Genomic DNA, 23,940 nt, shown 5'->3' on the forward strand with positions numbered 1-23,940 from the left:
AAGAGTATCCACAACGGGCGGCCTCCCGCCACACCTCTACCCCTTGCCACGTCTTTATTCTCATCTTTTCTACGCCAGACCACAATTTTATCAAAGAAATGCTATATTTTCATGCATTTCCCCATGCTTCTCACATTAATTTACACTATTCATTGTTTTAGTTGCAAAATTGTGAAGGAATAATATCGAACGTGAATTAATTCATTAAAACCCCCCAAAAAATTTCAAATTCTAGAAATTGAAAATTTACAAATTCTAAAAAATTAATTATTAGAAATTCTAAAAAATTAAAAATTGAAGAAGTTCGTCAATGCTGCAAAACAATATTGGTGCATTTTCGTCCGGGATTGGATCCATTTTTCTAGTGAGATAAATTTTTTGAGAAATCATTAAAGAATGATATTAACTATACTTGTATTTATTGAGTTTTGAAGTTGAATAAAAAAAATTACTTAACCACCCCAATCCCCACCTAGGTGTATGGTGAGTAGCACCAGAGGCGGACCTACTAAGGGACTTGGGGGTCCCATGGAACCCCCAACAATTTCACTATTTATACTACATATAGTCACTTAACTAAAATTCACTCATTAGCTCAAGTGGCAAATCACCAGGCTTAGCAGTTTCCATACCTGAGTTTGATTCCCTTTGAGCACTTTTTATATTTTTATTTGTTTTGTTGCTATTTTTTGTATTGCTTTTTATATTTCTTACAGCTATTAGGCACAAAAAAGTTTATGTTCTGTACTAGTCCTTTATGACTAACTTATTTAAAAAATTATTCATAATTAATAATAATAATAATAATAATAATAATAATTGCATAAAATTTTCTAGTTTCCATATCATTAATTATTTTTATCTCATTATTCACCTTTTTCGCATCTTTATAATGTCGAAGCTTTTGGCAACACCGACATTTTAAAAAATATCTTAGTGTTGGACCCCCCAACGTCAAAATTCTGCGTCCGCCACTGAGTAGCACCCATACCTCTATGGGGTTTTTGCCCGTTACACCGTGGATGCTCTAAAGGTGTGACTTGTTTCCCTCCATTTTAATTAGTAACTATACATACCGGTAATGATTAATAATATTATTATGCAAAGGTCTTTATTCTAATATACAGATCAAGTGAGTACCTTTAGTTTTTCTCGAAAGCTTTTAAGATTTAGATAATGTAGTCATCTCGTTGATTGGATTTATGAGATTGTAAACGAGTTTTATATCAACTTGTCCTTTCGTACTTCCTTTAACTTAATTTTAGTGAGTTACTATAAAGTTTCATAGACAATGAAGTTTACATATGTTTTATATCTCATAAATATTACAGTACTATCAAAGATCTTTGGATAAATACATAATCATACTTGAAGTATTTTTTTCACTATTTTTGGACTTTTTTGCCTCTCTTAACTTATGGGCTGTATATTTTAATACATTTACATTATTTATTTCCCTCTCATCACGCTTTATTTATGTTTATTCTCTCTTCAGCATTTTTCAATATCATCTCTCTTTCATCATTTATCCAATGTATCCATTATTTTATTTGGGTTTCTTTTGTCTTATCAATTATACATGTTTATCCACGTACATAAAATTTTGTAAACTACGACAAAAGAAATAAATGGATGTAATAAAAATGATGAGAGAGACGATTTTAAAAAATGAAAAAGAGGTGAGAATCATAAATAAAGCTGTGAGATGAGATAAAAGTAAATAATATAAATGTACTACAACAATTCTTAATAAAAGGTTAAAAAAATTGTAAAAAATAATGAAAAAGTGTCTCCGATCCAATATGATTATATCTTTATCCAGAAATTAAATCTCTAATGAATTTTATATTAAAGAGATACAAAAAATGTCCAAGCCCCATCAAGGCTCGTGACCTTTTTTTTGTAGTTCACTGACTTCACTCATTTAATTTTCTAATTAATAGACCTATTTCGGTCGTGTTTCTTGATTTTCTTCAATAGTTCATTCAATTTGTGCATTACATTTTTATATAGTTGAACATTGGCCGCCTGTTAGGATCATTAATTTTATTCGTTTATTAAGGGCAGTGCAAACTGAATTTAAAATAGAAGAAAAGAATGTAGAAGAAAAATCAATCATATATAGTGGATAAAGATATTAAAATTTCGTAATCATAATTATGTTTAACGAAAATATTTCTATTAAGGAACCTTGTCGGTGACCACAATCTTATTTAATTTTATTAAGATAAGAAAGGCACACCACACAAATTATAATTCCACGTGTCATCTGGAAATATAATTTCTCTTCAAATTTATATTCATTTTTTATAAAAGTAAAAAATAAATTACAAAATGTTGAACATAGGAAAATCGATTGGTGCTATGAACCCCCACCAACAGCCCAAACCATGACCAGTGGCTTGATTCAGAGATGATGAGCCCAGCCCACAAAGCAAGCCCAGTTTGTCTTAACCTATCTTCGCTTGGTTAAATCAACAAATCAGTTCCAAACTTCTTTTCTTTCACAAACAACATTTTATAATTAGGGAAAAGATAAACTTACATAAATTCTACATACATAATGCCCTTGACTTTTTAATTAGACCGGACCGATTTTATTTAAATCGGTTTTATTATTAACTATATTATTTACTTACAAAATTACTCCTTAATTATTATATTTTAAATTCTAAAAAAACATTAATCTTGATATTCCAAATTAAATCTCCAAATCTAATACTCCCACTCCATCGATTAAATCAATCTCTCAAATTAATTCACCAAATCTTCTACTCCTATTCCATCCATCTCATCAAATTATATTTCCAATCTACTACTCCTACAGTCTACAGTTCTACTTCATCGATTAAACTCCCATATCTAAATACTTCTACTAATAGTACATACATTGGCGCAATATTTGTTCTCTTTTGCCACAAATTTCAAATTTCAGTAGATATGATATTCAAAATTATAAAATAGTATTCCTATTGCTACGTATTCATATACAAATATAATAATTAACAAATTATATGTACAATTTGAATATTATCTTAAGAGAGTAGTGATCCAAAGAAACCACTACTTAAATGCATAACTAGAGAACACGAATTTAGTTCACTATAAGAGCGATTTAGTTCACTATAAGAGTAATTTAGTTCACTATAGAAAGGAGTGAACCAAAACGACTTTACAGTGAACTAAATCATTCACGAAGTAAATACTTCCCTATAATGGTGTTTTGGTTCACTCCTTCCTGTAGTGAACTAAATCACTCTTATAGTGAACTAAATCGCTCATATAGTGAACTAGATCATTTTGATCTAATTGTTGAGATTTTTTCTTTAATTATACACTTAATATTAGTTGTACTTTGATCATCTCCCTATCTTAAGATATGCAAATATATATCGAAAATTGGATGTATATAAACTTTTTTGATATTGTAGAAAATTATTATTCATAATTCCTTTTTATGCACAATTGATGTTTTAGAGCATCCGCAGCGGTGAGCAGCGGCTCGTCCGTCCGTCCGTCCGTGCCAGCGGCGCGGCACCGCCTGCTCGCAGCTGCACACTTGCCGCTGGCGCGGCGCTGCTCTTTGCTAAGAGCACTTCCGTGCCAGCGAGCAGCTGATCTGACGCGTTCTGATTGGCCAACGGCATTTCCGTTGAAAATTCATTTTTTTTGTTTTTTAAAAATAGAAAAATAATATCAAAAATTTTAAAAAATATTTTCAGATTCCCAAAAATATGGCCGTTTTTTTACCGTTTTTCTGGAATTTTTTTTATTTATTTTTAAATTTTTTAATTCCCAAAACCATCTATAAATACACGCATTCATCATCCATTTTTCACATCAAATAATCTCCCATTCATCTCTCATTCATATTTTTTCATACAACTTATCTATATCTTCCTCTCTCACTCAAACCCTCTCAAATAGATTTCACCAATCTCATTGCGGAAGCGGCGCGCGAAGAACAAGAATACTATGAACAACATCGTGCCGCCTATGAAGCCTATGTCGCCGCTAATACTCCCGCCCCTCCTCCTCGACCAACTAGATCAACTCGCCGCTATATCCATCGTGACCGGGAGGGAGCCATAGAAAGGCTCGCTGCCGACTATTTTTTCGACTAGCCGCGGTTTCCGAAAGATTACTTTCGGCGTCGTTTTCGCATGTCAAAACGCTCGTTTTCAGCGTCGTTTTAGCATGTCAACACATTATCCGCCAGTGTTGAATACTTTGAAACAAGTACAGACGCAACCGGTCAGCAAAGTCTCCCGGCATTGCAGAAGTGTACATGTATCATCCGACAACTTGCTACTGGGCAAACGGCTGACCTCTTCGACGAGTATTTGCATGTCGGTGAGTCAACTGGAATCCTTTGCCTTAAAAAATTTTGTGACAGCGTTCGTTCAGCTTTCGATGAGGAATTCCTTCGGGCACCCACCACCGATGATTGCCAACGGTTGCTTCGTCTTTACGAAATAGTCCATGGTTTTCCCGGTATGCTTGGCAGCATTGACTACATGCATTGGAGGTGGAAGAATTGCCCGAATGCTTGTAGGGGGCAACACTTAAGCGGCCACAAAGGCGGCGGCCCAACACTTATCCTTGAAGCGGTCGCCGACTACCGCCTATGGATTTGACATGCATATTTTGGCATTGCCGGATCCAACAACGACTTGAACATACTCTATTCTTCACCACTCTTCTATGATGTTTTGAATGGTATAGCACCGGCGATCGACTTCACCGTCAACGGAAATGCATACCACATGAGTTACTATCTCGCCGATGGTATCTATCCAAGGTGGTTGACTTTTGTGAAGACGCTCAGCAACCCGCAAGACCCGAGACGGGTTCTTTTTGCGCAGTGTCAAGAGTCTGCTCGGAAAGACGTCGAAAGAGCTTTTGGGGTCCTTCAAGCCAGATTCAACATTGTGAAGGCCCTGTCTCGGCTGTGGTACGTGAAAAATATCGCCGACATCATGTACAAGTGTATTATCTTGCACAACATGATTATAGCTGACGAAGGACCGATGGCGGGTAGCTTTTACGACGAGGATGAAGCCGAAAGCTCAACCGCGAGGTCTCCCCCACGCTGAGGTGTGCATACGACGGTGGCGAGAGGATCGAAACAAGGAACACAATGCGCGATACCCGAGCCCACATTGAGCTACAAGAAGACCTAATCAAACACATTTGGGCGAAATTCGGCCACGAGTAGTGGTTTTTTAATTTTATGAATTTAATTATGTAATTTTTAATTTTTAGAATTTTAATTATGTACTTTTTAATTTTTATGATTTTAATTATGTAATTTTTAATTTTTTTGTAATTTGTAATAGTATTCCGGATATTTTTAATGCATTTTAATTTTGTGGAAATGTTTTTATTTAAATTGAATAATAGAATGGTGGAACCCTTGAGTTTGTCCTTGCGGAAGAGCACGGATGTGAGTGTTGTGCTCTTGCCTAAAAGCAGGGAGTAAAAGTGGGTCCGGGCCAACATCCGTGCTCGTTGGCAATATCACGGATGGGGATGCTCTTATATGCATATATTAATGGTTACTTTTATATTCATATAAATTGATTGTTTTGCTCGTACACCACTAATTAACTTATTTTTAATTTTAATCATTATAGTTTACAACTTTTTGTTATCTTGATAAAAAAAATATAATAATTTATCAAATAATATTCGTGGACATTAATATAGGTAAATGTGTCAAAAAATTAAAAAAAATCTGTAAAATTGTACTCTTTATTTTATAAATTGATTGTTTGATTCATTTCTTTACATTTACATTGAATTTCATTAAGGTGTGTCGACGTCAACGTTACTAATATGTATATCTACTAATATTAGTTGATTCTTCTAAGGGGCGAAATTAAATATTTATAAATTTAATATATTTTTATGAAATAATATATTAATATTCAACTAGCATTAGTGTCTATTGGTTGTGACAAATTAAATATTTATAAATTTAATATATTTTTATGAAATAATATATTAATATTCAACTAGCATTAGTGTCTATTGGTTGTGACAACTAGAATTTAATTATAATATAAATAACATTGACAGTCAAATATATTAAAAATATCAAACAATAAGAATAAGATATTTAAACATATAATTGATTAAATATATGTTTAAGTATAAAGTGAACTACAAATCTAGTCTGTATATAAACATGAATTCAGTTGTAGATAAATATCATTCATCTAAAATTATATATAAAAATTTCAATGATAATGATTTAATCTATTTTCTTGTTATGATTAAATTTTTTGAAATAAATAGAACATATAAAATATAAATAAAATTACAAAAGGTATATAGTATATAACCCAAAAAAGAAAACATTTAGATCTCATAAAAGAAAAGGTATATAGTATATTTCCCATAATATTATGGGGATAGTTTGGTCAATTTATAAATGTTCTGAGAAAAATAATAAGAAAAAAGAAGAAAAAAAAAGAAGAGGAAAACTTGAAAATTCCTTATCCTGAAAAATTCGCATGCCTTGATTCCATATTTCGAAATGTCAACAAATTAAATCTCAAATTTTGAAAGATCATTAATCCCAAATTTCAAAAAAAGAAGATGTTAGTTATTTGTGTTCCCGATTTCATAACTAAGATCGATATTATGCTTTGGAAATGGATTTTTGGATGCAGGATATCATTACAATTTACATGTGGCAACGTAAATTTAATTGTATTTGATAATGATGGATAATCCAAGTATTTCCCATGTGATTGGAAGGCTTTTGTAGAGGTTTGGTTCATTGTTGTGCTAATATATAGTTTATTAATTAATTATATTAACTACAAGATATAGATTAATTGATATTTATGACAATTGTTATGCAAAGTCGTATCAAACAAAATGTATGAAATTCTTATTTTTTTCATCTCAATCATATTTATATATTTCTTATTTACTTAAATATTATTAAATTATTAATTGAAAAATAAAAGTGAATATATTAAACATGATTCAAAGCTACTTAAATGGAGTATTAAATTCTAGTGGATTCCAATTTGTCATGTGATATTTTTTTTATCAATTTTAATCTATTGTTTGTTGTGAGCTAGATTGTACAATTGTATCCTAAATATAAAGTCATAATATATGCAGATATACCTCCGACCAATTAATACTGCTGAAATTAACGTCATAATATATGCAGATCAAGCTCCAACCAGATCAAATGATTAGTCTGGTGTATCTCTACCTATATCATCAAAGGAGAGATGTGGGTTCAAAACCTGCCAAAGCATAGACATTTTTTTTCAAATTTCATGTGTTTGATGTAATGTTTATCTTTATTTTTTTGTAAAGAAAAGATTTAATTTCGAGATTTGATTATAATTTTAAGGCAATATGTAAATCTTTAGTCTGCATCAAAGTGTTCGATGAATCGCCACCGTCATTTTTCACGATTCATAAAAAACTTTATATTTTAAAAATTAAATAAATTTTTTTAAAGATAAAATAGGACAATAAGACTTAATTTATAGAATTTGATTAGATGTAAATATTCTATTTAAAATAAAAAATTTATTTTTAATAGCGCATGAATAATAGTTTTCGTTAATTAAAAAGTCTTATTTTCTTGTGTTAAAATTTCTTATTTTACTTAGGAAAAACGTACTTGATTTTATGTAACTAAAGTATTATCAATATATATGAATGTTCATATTTATTATTTTATTTTAATAAATGTATTTGACTTTTAGTGTTATCTATAGTGTATGTAAATTTTAGCTGTTACGACCAATAGAAATTACTTGAGTTAGTGCCTGATTATATGTATAAATATAATATAAATATATTTAAAACTATTAGAATTTTTTATATATTTTGAGATTTTCTAATTTTCACTTTTGGCAATAGATTTTTTCAAAAATTGTAGAATATCCAAATTTGAAATTTAAAGATAATGAAAATTTTAAAATAATAATTCTAAATAAATGGAATTATATAATCAAATAAATTTCCTGCAAATTCTTAGTTTGTACGTATCAATTTTGATGCCACATTTTCAATAATAATTATACACAATCATGTTAAACACAAAAAATAAATATTTCTTAGTAATTAATAAATAATAATGAAACAACTACTATCCTAATTAGATGCAATTTGAAAGGCAAAAATCACAAGACAGTTTATAATATCTCATAAAAGCCATTAGTTACTATTCATTCATCTCATTGATATACTTTAATGTTATTCAATAAAAATATGTAGTCTATGAATACTAAATTCAGTTTATGGTGTATATATTGCAAGGGATAATTTTATAACTAAAGAAAAGAAGAAGATAAAGGATATGAGAAGAGAGAGATTGGCAATGAACAAATTGAATAGAGTGGGTGACTGAAAAGGAGTTGATAATATGCAAACATGAAAAAATGTGGAAGAGAGAGATGAGAGATGAACTACCACAAGTTCAAATCCGGAAGAAATGGAGAGGGAGAGGGAGAGAGAGAGCGTATAATTAGAGAAAAATCATCATACTGCTATACCAAATATATTCTAGTATATCTATTCTTAAAGGATAAATATGTATTATACTAATTAATTTAAAAATAATTAAAACTAAGAACCGGTTTTAATTGTGAAATACCAAAAAAATCCAATTATGTACGTAGAATTTATGTACATTTATCACTACTCTTATAATTATTTGTATTTGATTCCGTCATTTTTTTTGTCCTTAAAATATTAGTGATTTTGAACTTTCAAACTTTAGACAAAAATATTCAACAGAGAGCTACTTAGCTGCATCAAACTGTAAGAAAACGTTAAAAAATAATAGTATGACACATGCACAACATTACAAGATAATAATATAATAATAAGAGTTGAACTATGCGTTTTGTACGCAAATGATACATAAACTTTAAAAATACCATGGGTAGTCCCTGAACTAAGGTGTAACCACATTTATGATATTTTTTTACTATTCATCATAATTTTACGCCCAAAATGCCCCCAAGGCATGAAAAACATTTTTGGACTTTCATATTTATGGACTAGATTTGATATTTTCTTTATCTCTTTTTCTGAATATGATATTTTCTTATAGTTTGAGTACCTAAAATGATATTATTCACTTTTTCAAACACTTTTAGAAAATAAAAAATTAAAACAAAAAATAGTATGAAATTCTTAAATATATTGACTATAAAAATTTAATTTAATTTTTATAAATAGCCCTACCATACCATTTATAATTTAATGATATGCGACGTTAATATTGGACGCCTAATTATAAATATATGTAAAAAATATTATAATTAATATATTATAATTATATTTAACGTCTAATTATATTATAATTTAATGTCTAATTATAAATATATTAATTTTTATAATTAATATATTTTAAGAATTTCATATTATTTTTTATTTTAATATTTTACATCCTAAAAGTGATTGAAAAAGTGAAGTGAATAATATCATTTTAGGTACTCAAACAAAATATCAAATCCAGTACTTAGATATGAAAGTCCCAAAATGTCCTTCATGCCATGGGGGCATTTTGGGTGTAAAATTGTGATGAATAGTTAAAAAGTACCATAAATGTAGTTACACCTTAATTAGCAATTGATCACCTCCCTACGACAAAATATCTAAAAATAATGCAATGTGAGATGTGTGTTGGTCGATAAGAAATATTAGCCCAGCATATAATTAACAACATAATTACTTCTCAACAATTAAAAAAAAGAAGATAGTATATAATTACTATGATAAATTAATACTCAAAAATAAAATTATTTGGATAATGATTCCTAGAGCCATATGGCGGTGATGGAATATATAGAGTGGACAAAAGAAAAGGCAAATAATTTGTCGATGTTAGCATTAGTTTAAAGTGAAATGGACCATACAAATAAATGGGGACAAACAATCAAAGATGTTTTGCCAACAACAATTCAAAATGAAGACAAATATTTTCCATTGGACAATTTTAATATCACTTTTCTTCTTTCGTCTTTTTGAAAAATCAATGCACTGTGTTTATTGTCAATATCGAAGAATATAGCGACTTTGAAAAAATTAAATAAGTATAGAGTAAACGAGGTTTCCTCGTGCCCATAGTTTAATAATACTATAAGAAAAAGTATCATTATAAAAAAAAGGTAGTACTTTATTATGCAAAGGAAATTAATCTAGTGATTCAACAGATTTAGCTTTTAAAAGTGTATCAAATTTTATTTTGGAGCTTTAAAAGAATTGTATAATATTCTATGTACAGAGAATAATAGTATGCAATAAATGACATGGCTTTACTTTTGATATCTTTGTGAATTACTACTGTTTAATTGATAGCCAAATTATACCAAAATAAAGTAATAATTCAATTCCCTTGATTAGTAACCTTGTATGAATTGACTAATATGCTAAATAATTTTGAAAATATCATCACAATACTTAAGTTTTGAACACTGACTTAATTAATGAAAGCAAATTTTCCAAAAAAGGAGTGATGAAGAAGAAGGTGGGCCTAACTCAAAGAGATAGAGACGAATAAATTATTGTTTAATTTTTGAAAATGGTATTGTATTTCTCTTGGTATTGTCAAAGGTTGTTTTGTATCATATGGCATTGTTTCAGTTATATAGTCAGCACAGCATCTATACAGCTTGCAGTGTTAGTGTTAGTGTGAGTGTGTGTAGTGTGTGTTAAACAACAGTAGGAAGATTCAGCTATGGAGGCATCACTTCCACTTAAGGCATGGTGGATAAGCTTGCTGCTTCTGCTAACCATCACTCTTACCGTTCGTGCTGATAGACGCAATCTCCTCGCTAATGGACTCGCTGCTACTCCCCCTATGGGGTAAGCTAGCTACAATGTTAAGCATTATGTTCAACTGTTATAGCAATAGCATTGCATGCACTAGCCTATAAATTTGTTTATCTTTGTCAGATGGAATAGTTGGAACCATTTTGGCTGTTTTATTGATGAGAAAATGATTAGAGAAACCGGTATGCGATTCTTGATTTATAGTTCTTCCATGCTGTTTTTCGTTGTTCTAACACTAAGGGAATGTAACCTTCTATGTTTATCTATTAGCTGATGCTCTTGTCTCGACTGGCCTAGCAAAGCTCGGATATAAATTCGTTAACATCGGTAGGTTTTAAGGTTCAGAGTTTCATATTCTCACGGCTCATTTTCTTTGCTGCTCAATTATCTGATTCAGAAACTTTGTGTAACACCTGTGTCTTCAGATGATTGCTGGGCTGAAATCTCTCGAGACGAAAAGGTGCACAACTTATACAGTGTTTTCTACTGATCTGTGGCTATCTTGGTTACTTAATGGGAATTGTGTTTCAGGGTAGCCTAGTGCCTAAAAATTCCACATTTCCTTCGGGTATTAAGGCTTTGGCCGACTACGTCCATAGCAAGGGACTTAAGTTGGGGATATACTCTGATGCTGGGTAATTTCAATTTTGTTAATATGATTTGTGTGTGTGTGTGTGTGTGTTGTTATATAAGTGGATCTGATGCAAATGCAATTTCCTGCAGTTATTTCACCTGTAGCAAGAAAATGCCTGGTTCACTTGGGCATGAGGAGCATGATGCCAAAACCTTTGCTTCATGGGTAAACAACACGATTTGGTTGTTTGTTAAGGCGGTTTCTGTGGAACGTTGAGCTCTTTGAGCTTTCTTGTGTATACAGAAATGTATGTGATTATATTTCCTATATCCTGCAGGGAATAGATTATCTAAAGTATGATAACTGTAACAATGACGGATCAAAGCCAACAGTCAGGTAACAAAAGCACTTCATACATAGCATATGTCATCTTTTGCGTGCTTTTGCTTCCTTGCTGAATGTTGTTGGTTGTCCTTGTGTAGATATCCAGTCATGACAAGAGCTCTCATGAACGCTGGCCGCCCTATCTTTTTCTCGCTGTGTGAATGGTACATTTCTTATATCTCTTCTATCATATCAGTTCTGCTTCCTTGCAAAGCTTAAGAGTCTCCTATTATTGAACTAGGGGAGATATGCACCCGGCCTTGTGGGGTGCAAGCATGGGAAACAGTTGGAGAACCACAAACGACATTGCTGATAACTGGGATAGGTATGATTGTCTGTTTGATTCTCTGATATTTTGCATTTCTTAGCCTGTTCTTTACATATTCTGATTCTCCTACAGCATGATCTCTCGAGCAGACCAGAACGAGGTCTATGCAGAATATGCCAGACCGGGTGGCTGGAACGGTTAGTACATACATACACTATACACAACCAACAGATTATGTTTACATGGAAATGGCTTTCTTGTCTACAGATCCTGACATGCTTGAGGTTGGCAATGGAGGAATGACCAAAGATGAGTACATAATCCATTTCAGTCTATGGGCTATTTCCAAGGTATTTTTTCTCAACCAGAGATAAGTTTTTTCTCCGTGGCCATATTATCCATACCGATGTCTCATGCTTGCTCTATCATTCCTAGGCACCGCTTCTTGTTGGTTGTGATGTGAGAAACGTGACGAAAGAAACAATGGAAATTATAGCAAACAAGGAAGTGATAGGCGTAAACCAAGGTAAATATAATTCATTAACCTTAGTTCTCAACTCTCTGTTGGGCAAGTTTATGTGAATGGTACCATTGTTTGCAGATAAGCTAGGTGTTCAAGGGAAGAAGGTCAGAATGGAGGGAGATCTAGAGGTACATTCTTGTTTACATACAGCAACGAGACGCGTGTTTGGAAGCTCGTAAAATTTGTTTGTTTGATAGGTGTGGGCAGGGCCTCTTTCGGGGTACAGAGTGGCGGTGGTGCTGCTGAACCGGGGGCCACAGCAGCATAGGGAGATGATTGCTCGTTGGGACGACATCGGTATCCCTCCAGGCACCACTGTGATGGCAAGAGACCTGTGGCAGCACAAGACATTGAAGCAAAGATTTGTGGATGTGTTGACAGCAACAGTGGATTCTCATGCATGCAAGATGTTCATACTCAAGCCCATATCTTGAGGGATGGATATCTTAAATAACGTATGCCATTTGTGTGTGAGGCGCTTTGAATAAGGGCTTTCCAGAAACATTTGTTGAAACCAGTAATTCATTTGGCATGTTGGATCACTATATTTACTTTGTTCACCTAGTTTATTAATCTTAGGATATAAGAAAACAACAAATCCTAACTCAAACACACAACATCGTACAAGAAAATGTGAACTTAATTAGTATGAATGTTGAACTACATTTATTTTCTGAACCAAGGTCACGGGAAGGGATCCGATCCTCTGCTTTGTTAAAAAAACACAGCAGATGAGAAAAACAACCCATGAAATTCATATAACATCTCTTCGTATATTTAAGGGATACACAGCAATGTTACACACCTGAGCTGCTGAGGCAAAACAGAACAGAACAAAACAAAACAAAATATAGGCCAATAAAGCACTATATATATAGAAGATTGGTAAAGGTTATTGCTCGGGGAAACAGCAGATCTTTCTCAGTGGTAACCGCCAAACTAGATGTCACAAAACACTCTTACATCATAAAAAGAAAACTTGGTATGTGCCCTTCAACTGGAGCATACCTCATTCCATAACAAAGAACCATACTACCTTAGGAAGGAATCACGTTTGTACAAATCTCTCTAAACTACAATCAATTCATCAACTTCACTTGAGAATACCAAGTTGACATTTGGGTTAAGACAACAAAGCAAAGCAGTAAGAACGCATCTGCTTCCACTGCTGAGGCGGCTTCAGCCACTAATTGTTTTGAGTGGCAGCCACAAGGGTTGTCCATTGCCTAACTTTAAGTTAAGATAAAGAATCGGGTCAGTAATCCCACTGAGCACGAATTTACACGAGTTGCCAGCATTTTCATCTTTCAAGCATACCAAATGACGGCACTTCCACGGATCCAGAATCTGCAGTCCTCATGAAGCAATACCGTCTGCACCTGTCAGTATAGTGCTCATATGTTGCGAACATTAGACACTCAAGAAATTTCCTGCAGCGCCAGATTCAGTTCCTGTGCTGACTTGGCGATATTGCCTCCTCTTCTGCAAAACAAAACATAGAAATTGGGATATTGCACCAACTGGAAGCCGTATTTTAAGTAAAAATACCTTGAAAGAGCAGGAAGGGAACATTTTAATTTCTCAAGTTCCACATAGCAGAGATTGCAGCGCTCAATCCTTAAGCCAAATAAAGCAACCGTAAGATAGTTTTAAGATAATAATCACAATTATTTATGCAAATAATAGTAGCAATGGAACAGTAATTTGCAAGAATAAGTTAAAGGGAGTTGTGAAGAAGAAACACCCAGACCTTTGCTCTGCCTCGATGTCTACACCAACAGATGCATGCGCCGACAGTGAAGAGTAAATCACGGAACCAAATGCTCTCACCAATTTTATGAGCATATCCAACGCAATATCTTGATGCCTACAGGATTAAAAGTTGTCAGTTTTAACAAGACCACTCGCAGGAGTCTATGTTCTTATTCACAAGAACAACTGTATCAAGATAAAATTTTCAAGAAATGTCATCATAACCTTGTAGCCCAAGTGTAACAGAGCCTAGAAATTTATCTCTTATTAACAGTACGGAATAAAGTTTTTAAGCCATAGGTTAGTATTTTTTCTGCTAGTCAGATGGACATATCATAATAAATAAATAAATAATTTTCTTATTTATACAAATAAATGAAGGGACAGAAGAACAAAATGACATAATGTGGTTTGGCTAAGGATAAAATACATTAAGCACACTACACTTCTGAATTTCACATAAAAGTGAGCTTCGATTAGTATAAGCCGTGAGGTAAGGTAGAGGTGGTAAATGAGAAAGAAGAAATCACTCCAAAATTAAATCAATAAAATCATAATATAAATAAAGAGAAATATTATGATCTTCTAATTGCTCAAATAATTAATCTTGAGTTTCAAAAGTTTTAAACAACTAAACTCTATTACTAATGTCGACCCACAATCCACTAACACTACTTCCGCTACCTTTTTCTCCTCTCTTTTACTTTACCAATTGTGTATAAGAACCCTTGCTGTTTCAAGATGTGCTATTTTTATGGGATGGAAAGAGTATTACTTTATTTAATTATTTTCTGTCATTTCAACAAACAACAGAACTCAGTTACTGATACTCTTTGAGGTATATTACTTCAAAGTCAGAGCATTAGAGAAGAAGAAGATTAAGATGATGTCAGAGTGCTAAAAGTTAATGTGGATTTGCTCACCTGTCCATATCACTTTCCACGAGTGCCGTCAGGAGTGGCAAAAGACATGAACAAATATCTAATGTAACAGCATCAGTTTTTTCTGCCAAAAGGCTCATGACATCAGCAAGCACCTGCAACACAAGGAGAGGGATTAGAAAGAGAAAAAATATGAGTAATCTGCCAATTGCATAACAGCCAAAAAGTCGCATTATTCATCCCACAATCATAGATGGAAGTATACTCACACTTTGGTCACCCATTTTGCTTATTGCACTAAGAGCCCCTCTAATATCATGTCTCTGCCAGTAGTTAAGGACAACCTGGGATGAAGAAAACCAAGCATAATTAACAATTATATAGAACTTGCACTGCTAATCTACAATAATCTCAACAAGACAAGGTAGTATATATGCATTACTATAAACAGTGGCACAGTCTATGGGAGGTTATCTCAAGCAGATGATTCAAAAAAGTTTAAGCCTTGAGCTGAAATAGTGCATAATGAGTGACCTAAGTTGCTAGAAGCCATGCAAGGTACTCTTTTGCAGAAAAATCAGGAAGTAATCAATGTGCTAACCACTGAGATATCACGTGTGCTTCTAGAGGACTAAAAATTACCATTTCTTTATATATGGTTCTATGAGGTTTAGTATAATGTGACAGCTTAACAGCCTCACAGATTGCGTCTGATCATATATTATGAACAAGCATATTATATTCCATAGTCATATAACACTAATAAAAAAATATGGGAACTCTCTACTTGAAACAATTAGGAAATGCAGCAGTATTATGAGGCCTAAAATTAACAGTAAGATAATAATGCAACAAAATACCTGCAGTTTTCCTAATCGAGACCTCATTGAGCCAACAAACTGATCATGTCGTTCTATTAAATCAGCAATAGTATCTTCATCGCTGGCAGAGACCGACTCGTTTTCATCAGGTGAAGGATAACTTCTCTGTCATGGAAGATGTAAATGTCACAGTCTATTACAGAAACTCTTGATAAGTAAGCATCTCAAGCTGCTTATGTAATACTCCCTCCGTCCTCAAAAAACAGACTAGCTTTACCATTTTGGGCCGTCCCCCAAAATTAGATCAAGTCTAAATATGGTAAGTTTTAAACCAATTACACACCAGTAATAATGTGGACCCCCCAATCCACTAACACTACTTCCACTACCTTTTCCCTCTCTCTCTCTTACTTTTTCTCATCTCTCTCTTACTTTACCAATTGGACATAAAAACTCGTGTCATTTACAAGTTTGTCTATTTTTTAAGGACGGAGGGAGTATATTAAGAGAGTGAACTACAGAAGTCTGTACAAAGCCATCAAGAGCTGAACCTAGATAGACTAAGGAAGTTCTTTCAAGAGTTTTTATGGTTAAAAATGTTACGCATAGCCCCAGATTGTACATGTCAAGCATGAAAAGTGAGACTTCAGGTCAGTGACTCAGTGCTTCTGCAAAAACTAAGGTACCATAAAATAGATGGTGATCACAGTTTCAGGAGACCGAGATTACAAGCTGTGAAATTAAACATTGACAACATGGTAATATTAACGTGTGGGACCAAAACCAGTTTAAATTAGCAGAATATCAATATATTTAGGTAATTGGGAAACTGATCAGCAAAAATGTCTGAATGTCAATTAGCTCCCAATTCTTATAAAGAAAGCAACAAAGCAAAACACAGCTTCTGCCTCCTATCAAGATCCAGATCATATAAAGAGAATAAGTGTTCTTGGTTATAAACAAATTTTTGAAAAAAAAAACCATATGGGTGCCAAAGATCCACAGGAAAAGTGAGTGTACTTACAGCATTTAATCTCCCAGAGATATTTCCAGAAGCAGGACCAGGGCGGTAAGAATTTCTTCCTTTCTGTTCCCAGTTAGAGAGAATCAGATGTGTTCTACCTAGTTTTACATAGGGTAATGAGTTAGTGTTCATAATGCTGCAGAACCTTGATATATAAGTATTATCAAGCTGTTAGTAAAGCACACACTACATACTGTAGTAACGTAGTTATACCTCCTCTTTGACCTTCTACATGAGATGCCTCCGCATTCGTATTATTTCCTCGAAATTCATCTGTAATCAAAAAGCTATATCATTTGTAGCCAAGAACATTAGGAAGGCACAGACTCCTTGAAGAAGTTTCTTCAACGTATACCATAAAGGCAAATCAGATCCATTTCTTATTTTCAACCACTGAATCTTAATTACTGCGCTAAAAGTTGACATAAAAGCACTGGACTGATTAAAATGGTTTTTCTTCAGCTACAATTATAGATCAGCTTCAATTTGAGACATTACTGCAGTTAAAAACATAGCCTCTCAAACTAGAGCTGTGTGTCAGATTACGCAAAATGCTTAAGAGGTTTTAGATTTTGCAAATGATAGCAGATTCTTATCCAACAGTTTCAGAAATACATAATTTAGCTACTGCATGTGGAACATCTATAAACCCACCAAAATAGGCCTCCTTCACCATAATTCATTTTATCCAAGGAATCAATATAATTCTTATAATATGTGAACCACTCTACCAGTGTTGCTGACTTGCTTCTACGTAAATCTAGTCTTAAAACTTATTCTCATCTCACTAAACTTCCACATAGAGTTCACTAAAATCCTAGCTACAGGAGGACATGCTACTCCAGAAAAGGTACAATAAGACAAGAATGTAGAAAACAATCAAAATGATAAGAAACAAAATGAGAAAGAAACACATACAACTTTCGTGTTCATATCTCGCGAAGGTATCAATAGCAGCATTTGTATCAACTCTTCTTGAAATCATAGGTTTATCATCTCTGGCTTTTCTGTCTGCAACAAGTCCACTTATTGAGTTCTTAACTGATGTACTAAAAGTTTTATCCGTGGCATTCGAATCCATAGACTTTGAGGGCTCATTATCAGACTGAGTAGGAACATTTGTTCTCTCCAAAACATCTCTGGTGTTCATAATTTTACGAACATCAGAAGTTTTGGACTGTAAATGTAAAGGTACAGCCTTAACTGGATCATCTTCTTTTCTAAATTCTGTAACTTGCTCAGCTCTAGGATTATTTCTTGGCACAATCACAGGCATTACATCAGATCTGTTGAATAAGATATTCGCTACTGATTGGGGCTTTGCAGCTTGCCGCCTTGGATTTGTTGCACTGGAAACTGCTGGTGCATTGATCTGCATTGTCTTTGGAACAACACTGATATTTGACTTTTGAGGAGTGCTCAGAGTAGCTTCAATCAGTCGGTAAAAAAATCTAGTTAACTCAAAACAAATTTTTTTATTTTTTTATTTTTATTTTTTTTTGGGGGGGGGGGTTTACAGATCACAATATATGGCTTACATGCACTTGATTTAGAATCCTTATCTGAATTCTGCGGGACAGAGAGCCTCGTGAGAGATCTGGTTTCCTTCACAGGATCAGCATTATTTGGAATAGAAAGCCTGCCCAAATTGGCCTTCACATTATCCTCTGATGAACCACTAGAATTCGATTTTGCATCAGTATCACCAGTTATTCGAGCAGTTTTGCCAATTGCATATGATTCAGTCCGCTGGCATCATCACAAGAGAGAGTAACACTCAGGAGTTTGGCCATCAAACAAGATAAGGTTTAATGAATAATATAAACTATGACTTTGTTACTCATACCGAAATGTCTACAACCCAAACTCCAACACAACTCTGGTTATAAGAACATCCTAGAAGCTTTCCTTCATGGACATTCATGTCTGATAATTTAGACCACCCCACATCTACAGTATCATGACTTCTTATTGGTTCCCATGAGAAAACCTACAACCAAGAAAGAAAAGAAAATGAACAAAAAAATATTAGATGCGCCAGACAGAAGCATAATACACCTTGGAAATAAGTAAAACATCAAGATCTTACTTTCAAATTCTCATGCAAGCCGCAAAGCAGTGTTCTCCCATCAGGATTGAAGGTCATACAGCGTACTCCGGAGGTCTAGATTTGAACAATTAAACAATAATAACTCAAAGCTCAATCAAGAATAATAATGTCTGGTCTAAGTTACAGAGCAAAAGATAGGGAAGATAAGTAGTCAGTAGATAAGCTGCAAAGAAAAATTGAGAGATGAAACGGTGATTGTAAATTCAAAAACCTCAGGTGCAGTTGATCCAATCAGCTCAAAAGTTTCAAGGTCCCAGAATTTTACAGTTTTGTCAGCTGAGCCTGCCAGAGTTTAGTAACCATAAAGATATTCAATGGAAAAACTCAAGAGTAAAAAGTTTAGTTAACCATGTACGATTGCAGCATGTATGGCGAAATATAGATAAGAAAATGCAGATGTTGATCAAAACTAAGAAAAGCTCGACCACTCTAAGTGCACAGACTGCCATAGCATAATACAACTAAAAAGTAAAGCAATAAAACAAATTCCAACTTTTTTCATTCAATAAATATTAGAGTACATTCTGGTTAGGAATGCAGAAGGCCAGAACCACAAATCGAACCCTAATGCAAACCACTATAAATACTTTAAAGTTTCAATGTAGTGGCGTGAAACGTAATTTATAAGAGTGACAGTAATCTTGCCTTATAATCACCTTAATAAACCTGTGGAAATGTGTACCCAGAGTTCATCCATGATTCCATCAAGGATTAAGGTCAAACCAAGAAGTGGACTTCAAGTGCAGTCTTTTGGGAAGATGTATGTGTCTATAATAATGTAATTGCTACTTGGTTCCATCATTTTACCACACCTCTTCTAGGCATCACAAAGCTATTGCCTCTTTAGCATCTCCCCTTGTTATTTCCTCTTGTAATCCTACCATTTCTTGGGATGTTCTTTTTTCTTTACAATGCAAGAAGTGTATATGAGATTCATCCGGTGTCTTTACTCATCATTTCTTCCTAAAAAAAATTCCCTGAACATTCCTACCCTTCCTATACCTTTGTTTACATCCACTTGGAAGGTTTCAGTACTTCAAAGTTACAAGGACTGAGTCTTCTCATGGTTGTTTTCTTAGATTAGTTGCTTGACAGCAATGTATTACAAATGGATATCCACTTTTTACTTTAATTTAAATAAAATTTTATGTTTCTCAAAGAAAAAGGATGCACAAACCAGCTAACTAAACAATTGGATTGTGCTTAGGAGCTATCCCAGCATTGTGTACAGCAAATAAAACATTTTGCAATATGCAAATCCTAATGCCATCTGAATACATGTGTCCTCTTTTTATTTCTAGATTCTCAGTTCTATATCATTTGTTTCTTTCTTCAGTTAGATACTGACAATAAAAATTAATCAAATATGATCATTCTCTCGGAGGACACTGGGGGTAGATGAAAGTATACAGGAGATCCACTACCACTACCCAAACATGCATAATGCATTACCATAACATTCTGAAGAATCACAGCAAGAAACATTATGAAACCACAATGACTTGCAAAAACTATAGACGAGTATATCAATGACTATTTACATATAACGTTTAACATTCTAAAATCCCGCGCCACTCAAAAATATTGACATCTTGAGTGTGACGGAGGGAGTAACTTTCTATGAGATACTTATATTAGTTTTCACTCCATTAATTTTGCTTATCCTAAACAAAATGCTAATGATGGTTCACCTGAAATATTGCACATAAAGCTCACAACAGAAACAAGAAAATGATACATAAACTTGATAGAATCATAGAATCAGTTGCAGGTTGGACTATCAATATTGCTACATTCTTAGTAATCGGGTTTTTCATTCTCTGGAGTCTAGATTCTAGAGGGCTTAAAGGGGCAGTCTTTGCACTTGTTCCATCCATTATAGCATATGAGAATATCAAGACATTGAAGAAATCTTATGAGTTATGACCACAAAAGTTTAGCAAATGTAACAATGCAAAGACACCTGTTGCCAGCAAAAACTCATGCGGATGGAAATCGATGGATTGAACTTGGCCTTCATGACATTTAAAATCATGCAAAAGCTTTCCAGCAGTTAAATCCCATAGCTGCATTGTAGAACCAGAAAATAATTAGAGTGAATGAGCTAAATTTTGTACAAAGTGCAGTATTGCAGCACAAAAACTCTTAAGGCTTTAATATTAGAATGTCACAAAAAAAGATCAAAAATGGAAATAAAATTTAGTAAAAGTAATTAATTTGAAAATAGATAATGATCGTCTTCACACATAGAAACCATTTAATTGATGCATGTGTTGATAACTTCAGTTTCAAAAACAGAAAGCAAAACAAGACAGCAATAACATGATAGTATTATTTAAATATTAACATGATAAAAGAAGAAACAAGATGTTTGAGTTCTATGCTAGATCAACTACAAAGAGAAGGGTGGAAGTATTAAGGGTTTAAAATGAAATGAAAGATATTGACCTTCACAGTGTTGTCCTCTCCACCAGAAACAACCCACCGCCCGTCGGGAGTAAACCTAATCGCGTTAACTCCGCGAGTATGACCCTTGTAAGTGTGTATACACCCCTTCCTTCTGATATCCCATATTTTGAGATTTGTGTCCAGGGAACCAGATGCAAAGAACTCTCCAAAAGGATGAAAGTCCAAGGATATGCAATTGGAGCGGTGACCAGTGAGGGTGCGTATGACTATAGGAGATATGAAAAAGTCAAACAGATTAATAGAGGAAAGTCAATGGTTTCCCATGGTTGTTTAACTATGTTAATAAATTGGACAGTAGTCTATTCGAAAGCTTACTCTTAGCCTCCAGCAAATCCCAAAGCTTAACGGTACCACTAGCTGCTCCAGCAGCAACCAAAACCTCCGATGAATCAAAGCTAACTGAATCTACTCCACTGGAATGGCCTGACAAACTCTAAAGCAATGGAAGTTCAGATCAGCAATCATGTAAAGACATAGGACCTATGCAACAGCAGCAATTAAAACTGAAACACCCCATTTTTTACAAGAGAATGTTGTGCTAAATTTCAGAATTTAAACTGAAAAAGGAATCTTCCATTAAATAAATACAATCCTAGACCCTAGGCCCATCCCCAAAAGGCCTGCAAGATATTGCAGCTACAACTCTGACAAGGCTCACTTGGGATATGAGAGAATTACCAATCTTGTCTAGCTCATTCAAAGAGGCAAGAAGAAGAAAAATAAATAAATAAATAAATAAATAGCAAAACTGAAAGTTGAACTGACCAGTATGGCATTGGGCTTACCAATAGCCCAGAGATTGACCTTGTGATCTTCCCCTCCAGTCACAAGAACCCTTGATGATTTCCTTCCAATCTTTAGGCAGTTTACACTTAAAGAATGAGCTACAAATTCCTCTGCGACAAGTTGTTGTTAAGGCATTCAAACAAAAATTTAGCTTACTTTTTTAACTTCATCTTAATGATTTATGCAGTATCTGGAGAAATGACAAGGTCATATGTGGTTTATGACAATGACTCCTTGAAAATGATTTTGCTCTTTTAGGAAAGAGCCTGAAGTTAAGATAAAGCTCATTACAATTAGAGTTATCAAACTTGTTGAGCATAAAGTACACCGTCAAATGCTTCTTTATTTTTAATGAAAAAATGAAATAGTTCCAAAATTAATGCTCAAGTGCAGTAAACTCTGTAAGCTTGACATCAAACAGCATAACTTATACCATGATCCACTAAATCTCCACTAGTCAGATGACTATCACATGATTGATTTCACATAAACCTTTACATGTGATGGGAGATATAGACACAGGTCTTTTGAAAAGTGACATAAGGTCAATCAAGTCTTAACTCACAGAATTTATTCCATTTTATTCTACATTTAACACCATATCAGTATTATGCCAGTTTCACCTAATCCTGAGTATCAAACATGTAAATAGATAGATAATAAGAAACACAGTGAAGATGCGGCAGTATTATAAGCTAACATTCTGGAGATTTTGCACGAATCTTGAATGTGATCTTTTATCGTTCTCAAAAAAAACGCAGCCAAGTATGGAAAAGCAAAGAATACGAAAACATTCGGAATAGCACAAAAGATCCAATCAACTAATGCTGTAGAGCACTGCATTTCTGTTTTCTTACTCAAATTCCATATATATTACTCTGTAAGGTAACAGGAAAGAAGGAAATGAACTTTTAAACTTCGCAGAAAGGATACGTAGCTTGTAAGCACGTTTGGTGGTGGTCGCCATTTCCTAACTTTGAAAGTGGAAACCAAAATGCGAAAAAACCCTAGCACAACCTCCGCCTCACCGGCGAAATTCGGAGACAGTGCGGCAGATCCCAGGAGAAAAACGCCAGACCACATCCGCAACCATCCAATAAAGCGTGAATTTAATTGCTCATGTCGTGTTCGACGAAATGACTGAGTCAGTTTCCAATTCGACTTCCTCTTCCGTATGTGTGGGGACGAAAAATACAACTGAAAACCGTGATTCGAGCAGTGGAATAGAAGAAAACAAACAATTTGAGGGATATATGCAAAGTGTCCGCCGCAGAGATACAATGTACCTCCAGTCCCCAAAACAATTACACTCTGTCTGTGTGTGCGTGTTTGGGAGAGAGGGGCAGTTTTCCGGATCTCAGCTTGGTGATTACTGTGGATTGAAACCTCGCAGCTTCAGCAATGGAAGATCGCTTTCAAAGTGTTTGCAGTGGAATAAATTTGAAATGAGAGAGGGGAGTGTGGTGAATTTTTTGGTTTGGGGATTTGAAGTTTGAACGGTGAACCAACCAAAGAGATTTAGATGCT

The 23,940-nt window shown here is 33.9% G+C and overlaps 2 protein-coding genes across 5 annotated transcripts; one reads left to right on the forward strand and one right to left on the reverse strand.

Annotated features, from left to right (window-relative positions):
- Positions 1-10,584: 10,584 nt before the first annotated feature.
- LOC121754182 (alpha-galactosidase 1-like) lies at positions 10,585-13,115 on the forward strand. Its single transcript, XM_042149539.1, has 14 exons — positions 10,585-10,854; positions 10,945-11,003; positions 11,092-11,148; positions 11,247-11,281; positions 11,353-11,456; positions 11,545-11,620; positions 11,733-11,791; positions 11,878-11,943; positions 12,021-12,104; positions 12,180-12,244; positions 12,315-12,397; positions 12,483-12,573; positions 12,649-12,698; positions 12,768-13,115. The coding sequence occupies exons 1-14, from the start codon at positions 10,727-10,729 to the stop codon at positions 13,002-13,004; spliced, it is 1,194 nt and encodes a 397-aa protein (XP_042005473.1). The 5' UTR covers positions 10,585-10,726; the 3' UTR covers positions 13,005-13,115.
- A 304-nt stretch (positions 13,116-13,419) lies between these two features.
- LOC121754180 (katanin p80 WD40 repeat-containing subunit B1 homolog KTN80.4-like) lies at positions 13,420-23,940 on the reverse strand. Of its 4 annotated transcripts, XM_042149538.1 has the most exons (18): positions 23,347-23,940; positions 22,393-22,523; positions 21,943-22,060; positions 21,607-21,833; positions 21,122-21,224; positions 19,370-19,440; positions 19,138-19,212; positions 18,895-19,038; positions 18,587-18,797; positions 17,967-18,476; positions 17,262-17,321; positions 17,049-17,149; positions 16,064-16,189; positions 15,473-15,547; positions 15,246-15,358; positions 14,321-14,437; positions 14,119-14,187; positions 13,420-14,052 (listed from the first exon to the last, which is right to left on the reverse strand). In XM_042149538.1, exons 1-18 carry the CDS (start codon positions 23,378-23,380, stop codon positions 13,989-13,991), a joined length of 2,349 nt encoding a protein of 782 aa, XP_042005472.1. In that variant the 5' UTR covers positions 23,381-23,940; the 3' UTR covers positions 13,420-13,988. The 4 variants fall into 4 exon arrangements, with proteins under 4 accessions (XP_042005472.1, XP_042005471.1, XP_042005470.1 ...); XM_042149537.1 differs by having other exon boundaries at positions 13,420-14,187; positions 21,943-22,050; positions 22,413-22,523; XM_042149536.1 differs by having other exon boundaries at positions 13,420-14,187; positions 17,049-17,146.

This window comes from Salvia splendens, chromosome 11, assembly GCF_004379255.2.
Source record: "Salvia splendens isolate huo1 chromosome 11, SspV2, whole genome shotgun sequence".
Lineage (NCBI taxonomy): Eukaryota > Viridiplantae > Streptophyta > Magnoliopsida > Lamiales > Lamiaceae > Salvia > Salvia splendens.